At 32.5% G+C, this 18,665-nt stretch overlaps 1 protein-coding gene and 1 long non-coding RNA gene across 4 annotated transcripts; one reads left to right on the top strand and one right to left on the bottom strand.

Moving 5' to 3' along the window:
- Positions 1 to 898: 898 nt before the first annotated feature.
- LOC109163292 lies at positions 899 to 4,372 on the bottom strand. Of its 3 annotated transcripts, none has more exons than XM_019312041.1 (3): positions 4,108 to 4,372; positions 1,596 to 1,817; positions 899 to 1,424 (listed from the first exon to the last, which is right to left on the bottom strand). In XM_019312041.1, exons 2-3 carry the CDS (start codon positions 1,776 to 1,778, stop codon positions 1,188 to 1,190), a joined length of 420 nt encoding a protein of 139 aa, XP_019167586.1. In that variant the 5' UTR covers positions 1,779 to 1,817; positions 4,108 to 4,372; the 3' UTR covers positions 899 to 1,187. The 3 variants fall into 3 exon arrangements, with proteins under 3 accessions (XP_019167586.1, XP_019167588.1, XP_019167587.1); XM_019312043.1 differs by having other exon boundaries at positions 1,596 to 1,807; positions 4,108 to 4,302; XM_019312042.1 differs by having other exon boundaries at positions 1,596 to 1,807; positions 4,116 to 4,302.
- Positions 3,030 to 4,083, top strand: LOC109163293. Its single transcript, XR_002051245.1, has 2 exons — positions 3,030 to 3,067; positions 3,115 to 4,083. It is a non-coding gene; the product is annotated as an uncharacterized LOC109163293 (long non-coding RNA).
- Positions 4,373 to 18,665: the final 14,293 nt, after the last annotated feature.

The raw sequence follows: 18,665 nt of genomic DNA, 5'->3' as shown, positions 1-18,665 counted from the left end.
GTTCGGACGTATTTAAGCTGTGACTCTTTGTGTAAGGTAGAATCAGATGGTGATAATCTCTCACAAGTACACAGTCCTGAATTTTTAAATAGCTTGAGATTGTCTGGACTTCCTAATCATTCATTGACAATAAATGTTGGTGCACATGTTATGTTACTGCGGAACATAGACAACTCTCTTGGTCTTTGCAACGATACGCGCCTCATCGTTACAAGATTGATGGATCATATTGTCGAAGCAAGAATAGTTAATGGAACGCAGCAAGGAAACAAAGTTCTTATACCACGAATGTCTCTCACCCCTTCTGATGCGAGATTGTCGTTCAAGTTACAGCATAAACAATTTCCGTTAATGCTAGCATATGTAATGACTATCAACAAAAGCCAGGGTCAAACACTAACTCACGTTCGCTTATTGTTGAAAAAACCAGTCTTTAATCATGGTCAATTGTACGTGGCTTTTTCCCGAGTCACTCATCCTGATGGCCTTAAGGTTTTTCTACTACTAATGCCGTCTATATAGAGGTTTTCAACAATGTGTAATTCAAAACAGTTATATTATGTATTCTTCTTGCACCAATATAACAAAATTGTTACATATCCACATATTACGTATATATTCCGTTACAAAAATTTTTATAGCTAAATTATTACACATAAAGATAATGTGATCAATTAATTCAATTCCGAAACATTCATACAAACATTAATTCAACGTTAAAATTTACACTATCAAATATGAAGCAAATTATAATTCATATATTATAACGAGTACATTCCGTGCATCGCACGGGTGCAAATACTAGTATTAAATAAAGAGAAAAAAAGTAATAGATTTTTTTCTAAATAAATTTAATTAACTAAGATAACAAGTATCGTGATATTTTGAGAACATACAATCCAATCTCAAATTCTCTAAGCATATACGCATTGATCTTACATAGTGCTATGAAGCAAAATATCAAGATCTCAGACTTTTCTTATTCTAAAAACACTGGGCAAAATCCCTTCTAATTTGTGTACTGCAAATTGTCACATTCAAATCTTCTTATGTCATGGCCTAAATTCTACTGCAACCTTAACTCATAAACTAAAATGCCCCAAGTGTCACTGCATTAAGTACAAGTACAAGCAGAAAGGGAGACCTGGATTCAGAAAACAAAAGAAGCGTACACGTAAACAGCCATTTTACGCTTCGTCGGCTGTGTCTGAGTCTTCATCGCTTTCGTCGTCTTTATCATCACCCATAACTTGATACACTTTGATAGATAACTTAGAATCTTTTTCTCCAAAATATTCCAACCCGGGCTTGAAGTCTCGGTGCTTGACCAACAGCCAGCGGAGCAAACGGTCTTCCTTGTTGAGGTATTGCAGCTCACTGTTGAAGCTAGGAGGTGTCATCATTGTCATTTGCATCAGTGTCCCCTGAAATACAATAATACAGGCACCGAGTATGTTGGAGAAACTCATAAATCGTAATATACTATAAAATGCTCGAGTATGGATTACTTCCATTGAGATTACTTTCACGCCTATTCTTTTCATTACAAAAAAAAAAAAACAAAAAAAAAAAAACAAAAAAAAAAAAAAACAAACCTGATAATATCTGCCATCGAGTTTCCTAATACCATAGCCCAGCTGAACAGTTCCAAAAGATTTTACATCTGTGAGTACTCCATTTCTAGTGTAAACATGCTTCCCCACCTTAGTAACCAAGTCTATCATCGCCTCCTTAATTATATTGGGTTTCAACAAAAGCATGCAGTCATAAAGAGGCATCTTGGTGCTCCTCTTCTTCACTCAAAAACCTTTCTCAACCTATTTCAAGCACTATCAGACTTCAGAGATTCAAACATACAGAGAATGCAAGTAATAGCAAAACATTTAAAAGCTTAAAGGCACAAGCAAGTATAGGGAAAACACTACCAGACTTTCAGTAAATGTATTTTCCTAACATTTAAAGTTTGAGAATCACAATCATTGAATCAAATAAATACAACTAATACAAATCACACCAAATCAAGTAAGCATAAGTGCATAACTAAATATAGTTTTAAAAATTACCATTCCAGTACAAGGATTTGTCTAAATGTGTCCGCAGGCAAAATGCACTTTCAATTACAAAATCTTATTCACCTATCCACCATAATGCAATCAAAAGTTGTATCAATATTCAATAGTGTCCTACTAACTAATTTTACATCAGTTTAATTCATACATCTATCCTGCTCCAGACATCCACGAGAAAAACTACCATTTGCTACCATTACGAAACAATAAAATATTCATAACAGGATATTCCAAGACGCTTTAGTTTATATTTATAATTTTTTTTAAATAATCCCAACTTTGTTTATAGCAAGCATACAGAAATGCTAAATAAAAAATCATAACAAATTGACCTCAAGCATTTCCCCCCACATTAACTGCACCATGCACTCCCAACTATTATACACACGATTACACACACCATTATACTTTGAAATAACTTTGGCAGAATCATAAGACAACCAAATAATCTTGTTTTGAAACTTTACATGACTATTATAGACTTGAAAGTAAAACTAAAAAGCCAAACGAAAGGAAGAACTCATTTGAAGTGGATGTAGGTCAGATTCGTCTGAAATCCAGAATTTCTAAATCTATACAATCACACTTGGTAAATTTTGAACTCAATTAATTAAACAAAACCGAATTTTATAATTTCTCAAACCATTAACCAAACTGAAATTTGTATCTTCAACTCTAACCAATCTGAAATTTATAAGCTAATGAAATGAGTTAACTGAATTTAGCAGCATAATTAACAGGCTACAAATGAGCCATTTCCAACAAAAATGTTAGCACCCATAAAAATCAGATAACAATAACACCTAAGAATACAAGCATCCATAATCAAACAATGGGAACTGTTTCATATTTTTATTTTAGAAGGTGTTGTTTCACCTCAAGTCTACTAAAAACTAGTTTATACTGAATATTTGAGGTTTATATAGAGCATTTAGGGGTGGGCATTTCAGTATTCAGTTCGGTTTAAAAAAAATGATACCATTCGGTTTAACATTATAGTTTGGTTCAGTTTCATATTGGTTTGAAAAAGTTCGGTTTTGGTTAGGAATTAGTTCGGTTCGGTTTAAGAACCTGAATTCTCAACATTTCCTAATGAAGACAACCATTCATGTAAGATTTATATCACTCCAAGGTTTTTCTGGTTTACCAGACTAATGTGGGATGCTTAATTACCCATGTTTGGTTATCAGACTCATCCCACCACTCCCTGACCCATGCATCTTCCTTTATTTGGCTACCACCCATTATTAGTCTTCCCTAAAGCCACCTCCCTATGGAGCACTTGTAAGTTGTAATGTTATCAAGTTTCTTAAATTTCAACTTTATCCCCATCCTTAATCACTCATATGAAATATAGGATTGTTGATCCGATCCTTAATCCCTTTAGTTCCAATTGCAGAAAAAAGGGCATCTCTTTGCCCTTTCTTAAACAAAGAGCATATCTCAAAGTGTAATTGAATCTCACCCATTCCGAAGAGAAAAATCCAAGGAAATGAAGCAATTGAAACGGAAATCGGGACAAAAAGATAAGAAATTAAAGCGAGAATAGCAATAATAAAAAATCGAATGCTATAACCACCAGAAAACCGACCGTAGGTTTCGGTTGGTAACCAAAAGACAGAAAGAATAACAAATAATTCCACAATTAATAATCAAAAATTCAAATTTGCACTACTACGTAATTCCAAATCCAAAGGAAATAAGTAGACACAATGTTTTAAACCCAGTGTCCAGTACATTAATATGATTTGAATTGAATGATGATAGAAACATTGTCCAGTACCCAGGATTAGAAACAATGTAGAGCTATCATAAATTTAAACCTACAGTGATGATAGTCTTAAAATTAATTATGGTTTAACAATGCTAAAAATACAGAAAATTGAGAAAAATTAGTAGTAGCAAGCTAGCAGCAGTCAGCAGAAGCAGAAATAGTAGTAAAGTCAAAAAAATTAAACTAAAGACAAATAATTAAACTAAACATGAACAGAGAGTCAGAGACTTCATTGTTAAACCAACCAAATACATTAAAATTTACCTTGATTCCTTGAAACGGAGTGGTTGGCGAGTTGCGATCGCTGAGTCTCGTACGTACGCCGCTAAGTTGCTGACTGGGAGTGTCGTAGTGAGGTCTTACCGTTTGGCGTCTGAGGATGCGAGGAGCGAGGGCAGAGGGCAGAGGGCGGAGGGCGTGAGGCGGTAGAGATGAGGGAGAAAGCAGTGTGACTGTGATATTGAGGGCGAATCAAGCGGAAGAGTGGAGAAGCCGAAAGTCGAAGACGGAAAGACCGGAGAGTGGAGAAATGAGAAGCGGAGGAGGGTAGGGCTATTGTCTATTGAGTTTTATTGGGCTTGGATTCGACTAAATATTAATTTGTTATGGGCTATTGGCAGACTAGCCAATCATTATTGTGTGGACCATATTTTGTCTACTGTCAAATAATATACATTCAGTACAAAAATGATGTACATTGTATTTAGGAGATGTACATTATTTTTGTTTTGAGTGTACATTATATTGTATAATGTATATTTAGTACAAAAATAATGTACATTTAATATATTAAAATGTACTTTTTGTTATGGTCCATACAATAATTTGTCCAGACTAGCACCACTATTGTTTTGAGCAATCATTATTGCATGGACCATGGTCCACACAATTGTGTGGACCATAAATAAAAAAATACATTTTTAATATATTAAGGGTACATTATTTATGTATGTAAGGTACATTTTTTTATAGTACGTTTTTAATATACTAAGGATACATTATTTTATATAATGTATCTTTAGTAGAAAAATAATGTACCTTCAGTACAAAAAATAATGTACTTTTAATATATTAAAAATGTACCGGATATTTATGGTCCATACAATAATTTTTCTGTTTTGAGCTATATACCGTGTGGTTCATGGACTACAAATTTAAAATAGGAATAAAGGTCAAATTGGCCACTGAACGTAATGCATAAGTGCAATCAGGCCACTCGACCTAAAAACCGTTCAATTAGCCCACTTAACAACGCAAATGTCTTCAATTTCACCACATAGCCGATTTTCCCTTCTTGTTTTCGGTGGAGCGATGACATGGTTGTTTACCTGGCATTAACATCACTCCTCCTTGTGTTTCTTACTTATCCAGCGTGTAACCCAAATCTAGTCTGTGAAATCCCCAGAGGGTGAGGCAACAATAGCTCGGTGTAGAAGAAACCATAGGCGCAGTTGTAGAAGAGATGGCACTGTAATGGCTTATTCGAATTCTAGGTCTTCTTCAAGTTCTCCAAAAATACCTTCTCGCAATTATACTTTTCAATATGAGCCATGTTTGTACCGTAAATGTGGGTTGAAATCCCCATTATGCACAACTCGAGATAGTGGAAGAAAATTTTTTGGCTGTCAAAATTGGAATGTTAGATTTCTTATATTTGTTGTTTGTTATTTTTTTTCCAGTGCATTAGGGTGTTGCGTGTGTTTTCAGGGCAATGGATGTGGACTTTTCCTTTATGTTGAGGATTTGATGCAAGGAATGGGAGCTATGGAGTATGAATCTACCAAAATTGATTTAATGGAGTTAAAATGATTGTTGAAAGTGTAAGAGATGAAGTTGTGGTGGTCCAAAGTAGATTAGGGAGGATTGAAGAAGCCATGAAGAAAATTGGTACTGTAAAGATGGTTAAACTTGTAGGTGTTGGAGTTGTAGTTGTTTTAGCTACAATTGTATGGTTTAATGTTAGGTTTATGAATAAATCTGGACTTGCTTGTATTCTGTAGATGTAGTGTCTATGAATATGAATGGTTAATTATGAATGGTTCACTGGTTTATGAATGGGTGTGTTCACTGATTTATGAATGCTTACAATACCAAATTGTTCACTTGTTTATGAATGGTTGTGTTCACTGATTTATGAATGCTTACAAGTGAAAGCTATGCCATAAGCTATAATATGAAACTATAAGTATCAAGTCATAAGCCATCAACTCAAATGTTAAAACCATACTGAAAGCATTAACCATAAGCCATCAACTCAAATGTTAAACAGAAGCCATAATATGAAAACATAAACCATACTGAACCAGAAGTTAAACCATTAACATTAAGTCACTGTCAGTTTACAGGGTTAAACCATTAACATTAAGCCATAATATTCCCAGGCAGTTTGCAAAATACTAGGCAACAAGCCAGTTATAAAAAATTAGGTCATTCACAAGTTAGTCAATACAAGTTTCCACACTCCATAGACAAAAAGCAATGAATGTTTCACTCCAAGTTTCCAATATTGTTTCTTCTTGGCAACTTTTGCACTTGTTTTCCCTCCAACTGATAGCACTTGTTGTCCTCTTCTTCCAGGCTACAAAATGAAAAAATGTTAATACATTAATCATGTTATTTATAACCATGAATTTAAGAACCATGCATTAACTTACATTTAAGATTTGTGCTCCAGTATTTGGGTTGATGTATACACCAAAGCCACCAGATCTTTCCACAGGCAATTTACTTCTCCTAGTAACAGAGGCTGAGGCAGTGGCTGCATAGACTGTGAGGTAGATTTAGAGGCTGAGGCAGTTGTTGAAGCAGTGGCTGGCATAGAACTCTTTGCAGGACAAACTTTCTTTTGATGTCCCTTTTATTTACAAATGAAACATGTCATTACTCGACCTTGCCTTGAAATTTTTCCAACTGGGGGTTCTGTAGGCTCTCTGGTTCTTTTTTTTATTCTTCGGCCTACCAGTCATTAGCCTTGGTAAAGGGGCTAATATTTTTTTCACAATTAGTCTTAGGCCAGTTGATTTCCCCATTGAGTGGCTGGATAGTAAGACTGTAAATGTTCTTGTAAACCTCATTGGAGTAGCAATCATCAATGTATGCTTCTGGATCTTTGCCTAGATCAAAGATGGCACAACATGCATGTGCACAAGGTATACCTGTGAGGTTCCATGATCTACATGAACATGTTTTCCCTTGTAGCTTCACTTTGAATTATTGCCTTCCCTTCTTGATCTCATAGCCATCATCCTCATTGAAGTCAACATGTCAACCTATACTTTCAACTATGTTCTCATTCAATTTTTTCATTATTCTAGATCCAAAGTTACCAGGCCATTTCTCCACCTCTTTTCTACACCTTGCAATCCTTGTCATGGTAGCTACCCTTATATCTTCCAACATCTTCGCAATTGGTTTGTTCCTTGCCTTAACAATTGTTCCATTAAAGGCCTCACACATGTTGTTATCAACTGAATCACATTTCACTTCAGTTCTCATACATGCCTTGCACCAGAACCTTGCAAGATAATTACCCAAATCTGCCTTAGCTTGTGCATCCTTTAACCCCATTTAGTCAACCATTGCATTGAATTGCTCTTTAGTGGTTGCATTAGCTTACATCCAAAAGTGTCTTTTCAGAACATTTCCTCTATGTTTCTCGCTCCAATTTGCATGAATGTCTTGCACAGTTCCTATGTTCCACATTTGGCAGAAGCTCTTGTATGAAATTCACTAAACCCTACAGAAAAACAAACACAAACTGAAATTAGTGTCCACATACAGTTGATCAGTAACTTAAATAAGTTCTTATGACTTTAAAATTACCTTTTGTTGATCTGAAATTATTTTCCAATTTCAATTCCCAAGTCCTGAATCAATAACTGTAAAACCATCTCCAAGAATATGTATTTTCTATCTCAACCACTACCTAGGCTATTAGATACATCTGGTTATTAGAATCCCTCCCAACAGTAGCTAAGAGCTCACCCTTCATAACCCTTTGAGAAAACAACCATCCAAACCTATTACAGGTCTACACCCAGCGAGAAACCCACTTTTCAGTGCTTGGAAGAAAACATATGTCCTCTGAAATATGGCTGGTGCTTCTGGAACTACCCTAGCAGTCTTGATAAGTACAGTGCTTCTAGGATTAGAGTTCAAACACTCTTGAGCATCTCTTATTCTCTTGAACTGTTCTGAATACCCTAGATTCACCCTGTGTAAAACCCTGCTTTTTGTGCCCTTCTCACCATACTCATTGTCAAATTAATTTTCAACTCAATTTGGATATGATCACTAAGCTTGGTATGTTGCATTGTTGGGTCTTTCACAATAATATCCTCATATTTTTCTTCCAACCATTTTTGAGTGACCAATTTTAACTTGTATTTGTTGTTGCACCTATACCTTTCTTTCCAACTACAGTGGCAGAGAAAATGACATCCATAAACACATTTCACCCTAACTCTCATACTCTCATTTTTGTAAAAGTATATATCCCTTTTGAAGTGAACTGCATACTTTATCATGCCAGTCTTAAACTGCCTTGCATCTTCAAATAACATGCCTTTTTCAAGCTCAGGGAAATCACACTCTGAATTATAAGATGGCAACCTAAATTTCCTAGATGGAGGTGTCATATGTTGTGTAACTACTTCTTCTTCTGACTCTTGAGTTGGTGGGTCTGCTGAGTCATAATAGTAGTCATCACTACATATATCTTTCTCAGTTTTCTTAGCTTCATTGTCCTTAGCCTTGGTGGTCTTAACCTTGCCCTTAACCTCCTTTCCCTTTCCCTTTCCCTTACACTTAACAGTAATAAATTCAAATGCGGCGGGGTCTTCCCGTGCGGCGGTGCGGCGGAATTCCAGAATACACCAACAGTGTTAACAATATGCACCAACAGTGTAAGAAAAACACACCACAATGAAATGCAATAAAACATCACAGAATACACAACAGACTCAAAAAAATACACCATATAACTCACCACCCCCAATGGTGTATTTCTTAACAGTGTATGGTGTTTTTACTCACACCTAATGGTGTGTGTTTGGTGATGCAGGGCTCTGTTTACTCTGTTTTTTGTGGTGTATTTTCCTAACGTTGGTGGTGCATATTTGTTGAACTATTGGTGTTGCCGCACCGTAAGACACTGCATATATATATATATATATATATATATATATATATATATATATATATATATATATATATATATATATATATATATATATATCACATGACTTAAATATAATTGCTATTACACTGAGGTCTAACACAATTGCATAATTTCACAAAACTCTTAGTTTCTCCATTTGCTCATGCACTGCTTTATAATATAGTGTCTCTATTTTTCATACTGCCCTTCCTTTATGAGTTTCACTAAGTGTGGGTATGAAAACAAATCAGGGTCTATATCAACATGCCAAACAACCCCATTTATGTACTGCACTTTTAAATCCTTAACAAGATTTCCCCATGGTGTATTATTAGTTCAACACTGCTCATCACTTGGGAACCTAACAACAAGCAATCCACTCTCAGCATTTCGAATAGCAATTGAATTAAAAAATTTATTCATTACAAGTCTGACTCCATTACAGAATGTAGCCACTTTTATACATTTTTTTAGGGTTTATGAACCACAGTATGACTCAATATTGAAAGCAACAATGCAAGCAATTTTCTACATTATTCTTAGGGTTTAGGGACCACAAGTCTGACTCAATATTCCATTGAAAAACAATATCATTATTCTACTGTATTCTTAGAATTTAGGGACCACGCGAATGCCTTTTAGACTCCATTAAAAGTTGAAGACCAAATGACAAGGATGGACCACATAGTACAACAACAAAACTATATCAAAGCAAACATGTGAGGATTTCACTATAGAAACACTATAAAGTCGTATGCTTTTCACAAAAACTATAAAATAACTCATTCTCTTCAAACAAAAATCCAACACCCAACTATAAAATAACTTAAAAAAACATACCTCCACTCTAGAAATTGAAAAAGCGCAGTGAAAGCCTTCAACCTCTTCAAATAACGAACCAACTTCAACACTTCAAACTCTTCGATTTGGGTATTGCTGTCGAATTGGGGATTGCTTACGAACGAATTAGGGATTGCTTTCGGACAATGAAGGGCTGATTGTCGTTTTGTTTACACGCTGGAAATAAACAAAATAAAGTTGGGGTACTAATGCCAGGTAAACAGTCATGTCATCGCTCCACCGGAAACAAGAAGGGAAAACCGGCTATGTGGTGAAATTGAAGACATTTGCGTTGTTAAGTGGGCTAATTGAATGTTTTTTAGGTCGAGTGGCCTGATTGCACTTATGCGTTATGTTCCGTGGCCAATTTGACCCTTATTCCTTTAAAATAATAAAATTATGTTATGTTATTAGAAACTATTAATGTTATTAAGTTTTGTTATTTAATAATTATGTTGATTTGCTATGATAAAATTATGAACATAAATATTTGAAATTTAAAAATAAGTGCATAGTTAAGGGTTAATTACTAAAAATAATAAACTATATTAAAAGTTGAATACAAAGTTTTTAAATTACAAAATTTTAAGAATTTATTGGTAAACTACATTATTAGTAGTTGAATTACAATTTTCATAGAGACTACAAATAAAATTTTTTAGACCTTTTTGTAGCAAAATTTATATAATAATATAATTAAAATTTTACATGATTTGGCAAAATAATTCTACCAGTTACACGGCATATATAATTATTTTAAAAAATAATTGAAATTTAATCATATTTAATATGATTAAACATACATTATTACAACACGATTATTTTTACAAATCTAAATTAGATATATAAAGTAATAATCTTTATCCAATTTAAAAATTAAAATTTACAAAATATTTTATGTTAAAGCCTATCTTATAAAATTTGAGAAAAAAATAACCAGGCCTGATACTTAATCCAGCCCATTACAATAACTTGGAGAATTCTGATATTAAAATCTAGTCAATATAAATTTGAACCAAATATGATCCGATCCCGACAAGCCCAAACCCAACAACCCGTCATATATGACAAAGCTTCTGTATCTTCTGATCCCAGGGAGAGGCATTTACAAAGCGGCAAATTATATCGTGGACCGCTGGCATAATTGATTATGCACCGCGCATCAAAACGACGTCGTTTTATTTAATGAAAAGAAACGGAATCCGTTTCGCGCCGTTACGCACCGTTCTTTAAAAAATAACTCTGTTCTTCAGTTTCATTTTGTATACACTGCAGTTTCAGTTCAACACAACTACAGTTTCATTTCGATATAACTACAGTTTCATTTCGATATAACTACAGTTTCATTCGATATTTATACACTCAAATATGTGAAAATGTTATTTAATTTTATTTTATATACACTATAGTTTTATTAAAATACAACTACATGATCATTTCGATATAATTATAGCTTCATTGTACAATATACACTCAAATATGTAAAATGTTATTCAGTTTCATTTTATATATACTGCAGTTTCATTTCACCACAACTACAGTATCATTTTGATATAAATGCAGTTTCATTTGATAATATAAACATAATACGTGAGGCAGTGTCGGTTTAGATACACCATAGTGTTACTCCGTTAACACTAACAATGCGTCATTTCTTTACTTAAAGAAACAACGTTGTTTTGATGCGCGATGCATAATTAATTATGCACCGTGGTCCACGATATAACGACTGTTACAAATGTCAGTTGGTGTTGATGGTCAATTACAGTAAGGGGAGAATAAAATAAATAAATAAATAAATAAATAAATAAATAAATAAATAAATAAATAAATAAAAGGCCTAATTGGTTGATGGAAAATTAGCATCATAGCATGAAGGATAAATGGACATGATTTTTTCTTTTTTAAACTTCAAAATTTCAACTAAAGAGATCATTTTTCACATGTACTTGTCAAAAAAGTCCTAAATATTGTAATGCTTATCATGCCTTTTGTAAGATAAATGTAATGATATACCTTCTGAAGAATCTTTAAAATTACTTTCTGTAAAAATCTAGTCATATAACTTTTATTTTTGATTCCATAATAAATGTTCCATAAAATTACTTTTATCTTCCTGTCCAAATAATAACAACAACAACAACAACAACAACAACAACAATAATAATAATAATAATAATAATAATAATAATATACATTATATATTGGAGTTATATGTTAGTTATTTTCTAATATAATAATGTCAAACATTAAATTTGATATTTATATTTTAATTAGAAAATAACTAACATATAACTCCAATATATAATGTATATTATTATTATTATTATTATTATTATTATTATTTACAAGAATTTAAATATCTAAAATCTAAATAAATCTAAAATTTTAATATAAAGTACTAATATTGGGCACCTACTTTTTTGTGCATCGCACATAGAAAATAATAGTATTATTATATAAAAGTTAAACTCTTGAGACTGGAAATTTAAAAATTAAAACTTGTTATATTGCAGGTTTGTTTGTAGGTCTTAGCTCTTAAGTCTTGAATTCGATGAACGCGGGGAACAATAGGAAAAGTAAATAACAGAGAGATATGGAAAAACTAGAAAAATTTCTTATTCCGCTACTAATCTTTAGTACAAGAGTATAAGATATATATAGGAAATAAATGTAATCCTTACAATAAATGTACAAAACTGTTACAGCCGTTACAAATACAAATACAAATAATAATAATAATGTCCATAAATAGTAGCTTTATAACACTCTTCCCCCTTGGACATTATTTTTCCATAATCATGCCTCATTAAAAACTCGCTAGAAAAACCCTGTGGGAAAAACCTAGTCGAGAAAAGAGTACACGATATATGGATAATCATGTGTTGCATTGATTGACTCATTAAAAACCTTATACTAAGAAAATCATATTAGTTAAGGGAAAAAGAGTACAACCATAACCCTTCTGGGTTTAATCTTCAGGATTGCAACGCTTGTCTAACTTCTGGACCGATATTCATGTGCACCGAGATGTTGTTGCTCCCCTGAAGATAACAACCTTCCTAACCTACGCATACCAATTTTATGAACATATTTCTCAAATGTGGATGTAGGTAAGGACTAAGTGAACAAATCTGCTAGATTGTCACTAGAACGAACCTTTTGAACAAGTATTTTACCATTCTTCTGGTGTTCATGTGGGTAAAGAATTTAGATGCAATATGTTTTGTAAGATTTCCTTTAACATATTCACTACTTATCTGTGCAACACATGTTTCATTGTCCTCATATAGGACAGTGGGGGTATCATCTATACTCGCTAATCCACACGAGCTATGGATACGATGTAACAATGACCTCAACCATATGCATTCTCGTGAAGTCTCATACAGAGCAATGATCTCTGAATGATTAGATGGGGTAGCTACTAATGTTTGTTTAACAGATCTCCATGAGATAGTGATACCTCCACAAAGGAAAACATATCTAGTATGGGATCTAGCGTTATGAGGATCATACATATAACCAGCATCTGAATAACCCATTAGTGGGGCGTCTTGGTTTTTCTCAAAGAAAAGACCAAGATCTTTAGTGCTTTGAAGATATCTGAGGATATGTTTTACGCCATTCCAATGTCTTCTCGTTGGAGCAGCACTAAATCGAGCCAACAGGTTTACTGAAAAGGCAATATCGGACCTAGTGCAATTGGCAAGGTAAAGAAGTGCCCTGATAGCACTTAGGTAAGGGACTTCTGGTCCCAAAATATCCTCGTCATCTTCTTTTGGTCTATATGGGTCCTTATCCACTTCCAGGGATTGGACCACTATTGGATATTTATCCATGTAAAATCTCTCCAATAATTTATTTACATATTTAGATTGGTGTACAAAAATTCCTTCAGGGAGATGCTCGATATGCAGATTGATTTTACCCAATTCTTTCATTTCATATTCCTTTTTCAAGCATAACCATGCTTCTATAACATCTTTGTGTGACCCAATAATGTTTATGTCATCCACATAGATGGATATTATATAGAAACCTAGGGGTGAGCATCGGTCGGTTACGGTCAATAACCGACCGATAACCAAATAACCGACTGTGTTTTTTTGACCTCCATGACCGATCAAAACCGACCGAACACATATATATAACCGACCGAAACCGATTATGTCGGTTTCGATCGGTTATTACGGTGATCGAATAACCGAAAGTTTACAACACTGCCAAATGCCAAACACAGTTGATTACTAAATAAACAAGCAATTAATGTAAGTTCAAGTATAACTTCAGAAACAATAACACTGCCAAGTGCCAAACACACTAAATAAACAAGCAATTAATGTAAGTTCAAGTTTAAGTTCAGAAACAATAACACTGCCAAGTGCCAAACACAAAACACATTAAAATAAACAATTAAACAAACATAACACATCTTATCTTACTATATATTAAAGCCATAAGATTTCAGCCAATCAAATGGCTTCAATTTCCCGCCCAAACAAAACTGTGCCGTTTTGGAACTCAAAATATTGCATTGAAATTTTTAAGATTTATTGGCTAATAGAATATAACAAATAAATATGTTTACATGACTTTTCGGCTTCCAATGCTACTTATTTCGGTTACTAAGTAAAATAATTAGACTTCTAATAATGAAAGACTTCTAATGAAAAGCTAAATACAGATATACGCATACATAAAATGCTTCGAAAAAATAATCTATTGAATGTAATCTTGGGTCTTGAAACGTTTCCAACAACCTTCATAGTTCCAAGACAATATTCAAAATTGAAAAACAAATTTCAGCATCTATATAAAGCTCCATTCATATCAATATTCACTCACAAGTTCACAATCTCTCCCGTTCGACCAACCTGCAAATTAGAAACAAAGAACAAAAAATCTTGGCAAAGAGTAGAGAATGTTTGGTTATGATTGGCCCTCAGCATACTGACTCGGATTTGGTAATAGCTGTTTATTTTTATCTTCTGTTATATTCATGTAATTTCTTTGTTTTTGTTTTTCTTTTTGATTTTATCATGTTTATAGGTAAAATAGAGTGAAATCTATCCAGTTAGTTTACTGCAATGCAAAAACTCTGAATAGATGGAAAGGAAGCAGTAACCATGTTGAGTGAATGAGTTAATCATTCTGCACCTGGTGTTCATCAAGAAAATGATCCTATTTCAAAATGATAGAAGAATGTGAAGATGATGAATCATACATGGTAATACACTGTTAAAAGCAAACTTAGGATTTTGTCCTATTCTGATGCCTAATATGTTTGTTATATGTTTTCTTATGATATTTTTCTTTCTATTTTTTATGTGTTTGCATTTTCTATTTTGGAATCAAATGTTAAGGATGAGTAAAAAAAATCAAAAGAATCAAACTTAGAAAATTGGAATCAACTTGATTGCAAAAAGTAGCAGATTTGAAGAATAATAAATCAAATAAAGCATCACAACTTAAAAAATATGTTAGATATGAATAAATTAATCTTTTATATACTTCAAAAATTGATTTTTAATCATCAAAGTTTAAAAATAGGGCTACAGATTAGATCATAATCTGAACCTGCTTTGAACTTTATAAGCAAAGCAGTCGTCACAAAATAATCCCATAACTTCAAAATCAATGGTAGCCATCACATTAGGTAAAAAAAAATGGAAGGAGAGAAAGATTACAATTTTACATCAAAGTAGAATTATATTTTTTTTTTTCCTGGATACTTATGGATTTCTAATATATTTTCAATGGTTTAGGTTATCAAAAAAGTACACAAGGAGATGCAGATTAAAAATTACACAGCTCTGTTGTCTAATTACTGTCCTGAACAATTTGAAGTTAATTAGATGTGGACAAGGATTTCAGTCTAAGGAAGTGATGGAAGATGATTAGCAAGATGGTGAGGTTATATTGTAACAAAACTCTACATCCAACTGTTACTGGTGCAACAGTAGCTTTTCTAAAAAAGGCTACTTTTTCAAACATAATTCAAATGAAGTTTGAGTTGAAGTATGTTCCTACTTCACGAATATTAAAGTATCCAGTACTTTAATATTTATAGCGATCATTATTAAAACAGTTCATATTTTGAACAAATATAAAGTTGAATCCTACCAAAAAAAATAAAGGCTTTTAAAAAAAAAAAGAAAAAGCTTTATTCTCAAACAGACTTTAATTTATTGAGTTCAAATATGTATTTTGCATACTTTCTAAATAGTAAAGTCTCAAATACATTCATATTTACAGCCATCATCAGGAAAACACTTCATATTTTGAAAGAAAAAAAAAACCTCATTTCACCAAAAAAAAAGTGATGTTTTTTTTTTAAAGAAAAAAAAAAAACTTTATTTTCAATCAGTTGAGCATTGAGGTTGAAAAAAATACACGTATTACTTAGCAAACAAATAAAAATCAACTTTGAGAAAACAAAATTATGAAAGTACAGAGTGAACTATCAGGCACTCCAATAGACCAGCAGCATAACACCAATACAAGCAGCACTTCTGCCTCTAATGTAAAAGTAAATCACTGCTCTCCTTCTAATCCAATACTACAATTCAACATGCTATTTAAATATGCAGGTCTTAAGAGAAAAAAGGAATGTATCCAAGTAACAACAGAAGCTATCAAACCCCCCAACAAAAATGGTAGGTTTCTAAGTTAAGCCTTTGAGTATATTTTTTGGATTTAAACAAGTCAAGATTTTTCCCAAAAATCAACAAAAATGAAAAATAGGGAAAACAAGTAGATTTACACTAATCTGATTGTATCTATACACAATTCATCCAGGAATCATTAATTACTGATCCCCATTCCCCAGATTGATCTATCACTACCAGCAACTCCAAAAGTTGTATTGAAGCAGAGCCAGATTAGAAAAAAAAATACATTAATCACTTGCAAACAAATAAAAATGAACTTTAGAAAACAAAATTATGAAATTACAGATTACATTTAGGCAATTAGTTAATTATCATTCAGTGTAATCTAAAGATCATTTTGAATAAAACAAACCAATTAAAGTGTCAGAATGGCATCAGAATACTATTTTCACCATATGCCAAATGTAAAGATTTGTGAAAATAAAGCTTAAAACTATGGCATCAGAATTATAATTTCATCATATGTCAAGCATGTTGTAGTGAATAGTCCAATGACTGTATTTATCAATACTGTCGAATTCTGAGTTTACGATTATGGCATTGGAATTTAAATTTCATCATATGCCAACAACTTGGAAAGAAAATGTTAGTTCAAGGAGAAAAAAATAAAACATTGCAAGTAGTATATATCTCTATAAAAACACATCTATCAAGCATAACAGAATTACAACAACAGAAAAATTAACCCTATTGAGTAAAATAAAATGTTCAGTTATCATAGGTAGCAAGAGGAAGCATATCATATCAGACAAAGGCAAGCCAATTATGCATTTTAAATTTGTAATTTCACCTCAATCAACTGCTTATTTTACAGTACGGTATAACCCTAGGGTCTGCTTGCCTGCACTGAAATATATATGTATGAGAGATATGAGAGATTAAATTATAGAAATTGCATGTTCAAAATTATGTTAAAAATATTAAAACAAGAAGGATTTAATACCAAACCCTAAAATTGTGCAAATTATTATCTACAAAATCCGCGAGTAAATAAATACAGTATTTACGAAGCATTTAGATTAAATTATGAAAACCCTAACTGAAAGGAACCAACACATGAACACTAAAGTAGAATCTTATAAGGAAAAAACTATAACTTTGCAAAATGAGATATAAAGTAAGAAAAAAGTTGTTCGAATACAAACATTGATATATATATATATATATATATATATATATATATATATATATATATATATATATATATATACAAGTAAACATACAGAAAAAAGGAATAAACGGAGTAAAGGGATAGCAAAATTATGTATACAATCATTTTGCCGGTGAGGAAGAATTTGAACATGGTTTTCCTGAAAAGGAAATGTCTAACATGGGATACAAAAGAGGGAAATTGTTTTTCCCTTAGGCGAAATTGTACTTTTGGTATGTCGCCTAAGGGAAAGACAATTTCCATGTCTATTTCTGAAATACGTTGAACCATCGTATTTGTGCAGTATTTACGTATTAACGTCGTATTTACTTAAAAATCAACGTATTTACTTATAAAACAATGTATTTATAGGTTTAAATTAACGTATTTACGTTTGAACGATCGTATTACAATTTTTTTAGAAAAAAAAAAGGCAGAATAAACGTTAAATAAATTAAGGTGTTCGATTATTTTGTTGATTTGATGTTAATTAGTAGAAGGACGAATAAATAATTGATGCAAACTCCTCAAATAATTTAGCTATTGTGATTGATGTTGTTAAACAAAAAAATATTGCAGTAGAGAAATTAATTATCAAGATCTCAACATGAAAGCTAGACCTATATTTTGACACATCGTTAACTTTTTTCACAGAACAGTGGGAAGAAATAACAACACATTTTAATATTAATACAACCGAGGACGATGTCGTTTTATTCAGTTTGGAGGACAACAGTGTTCTCCTGTTGGTCATTGGTACATGTCATGTTGAAAATATTTATCCATGGTCGGTTAAATATTTCATTAATGACCATGTCTATGGTGAACTTTACACTTTAGACGTATAATAATAATCCTGTTACACGTTTCGATGATTTTATTATACTGTACCTATGTTTCACTTTTAATTATTATTTTTACTTGTATTATTGTCTACTCATAAATTTTTTACTAAATATCACGACAATTTTATATTTAAATATTTAATTAACAACACAAC

Source organism: Ipomoea nil, unplaced genomic scaffold (assembly GCF_001879475.1).
Source record: "Ipomoea nil cultivar Tokyo-kokei standard unplaced genomic scaffold, Asagao_1.1 scaffold3016, whole genome shotgun sequence".
NCBI lineage: Eukaryota > Viridiplantae > Streptophyta > Magnoliopsida > Solanales > Convolvulaceae > Ipomoea > Ipomoea nil.
The sequence above is the reverse complement of the archived record's forward strand: the minus strand, read 5'-3'. Positions and strand labels throughout refer to the sequence as shown.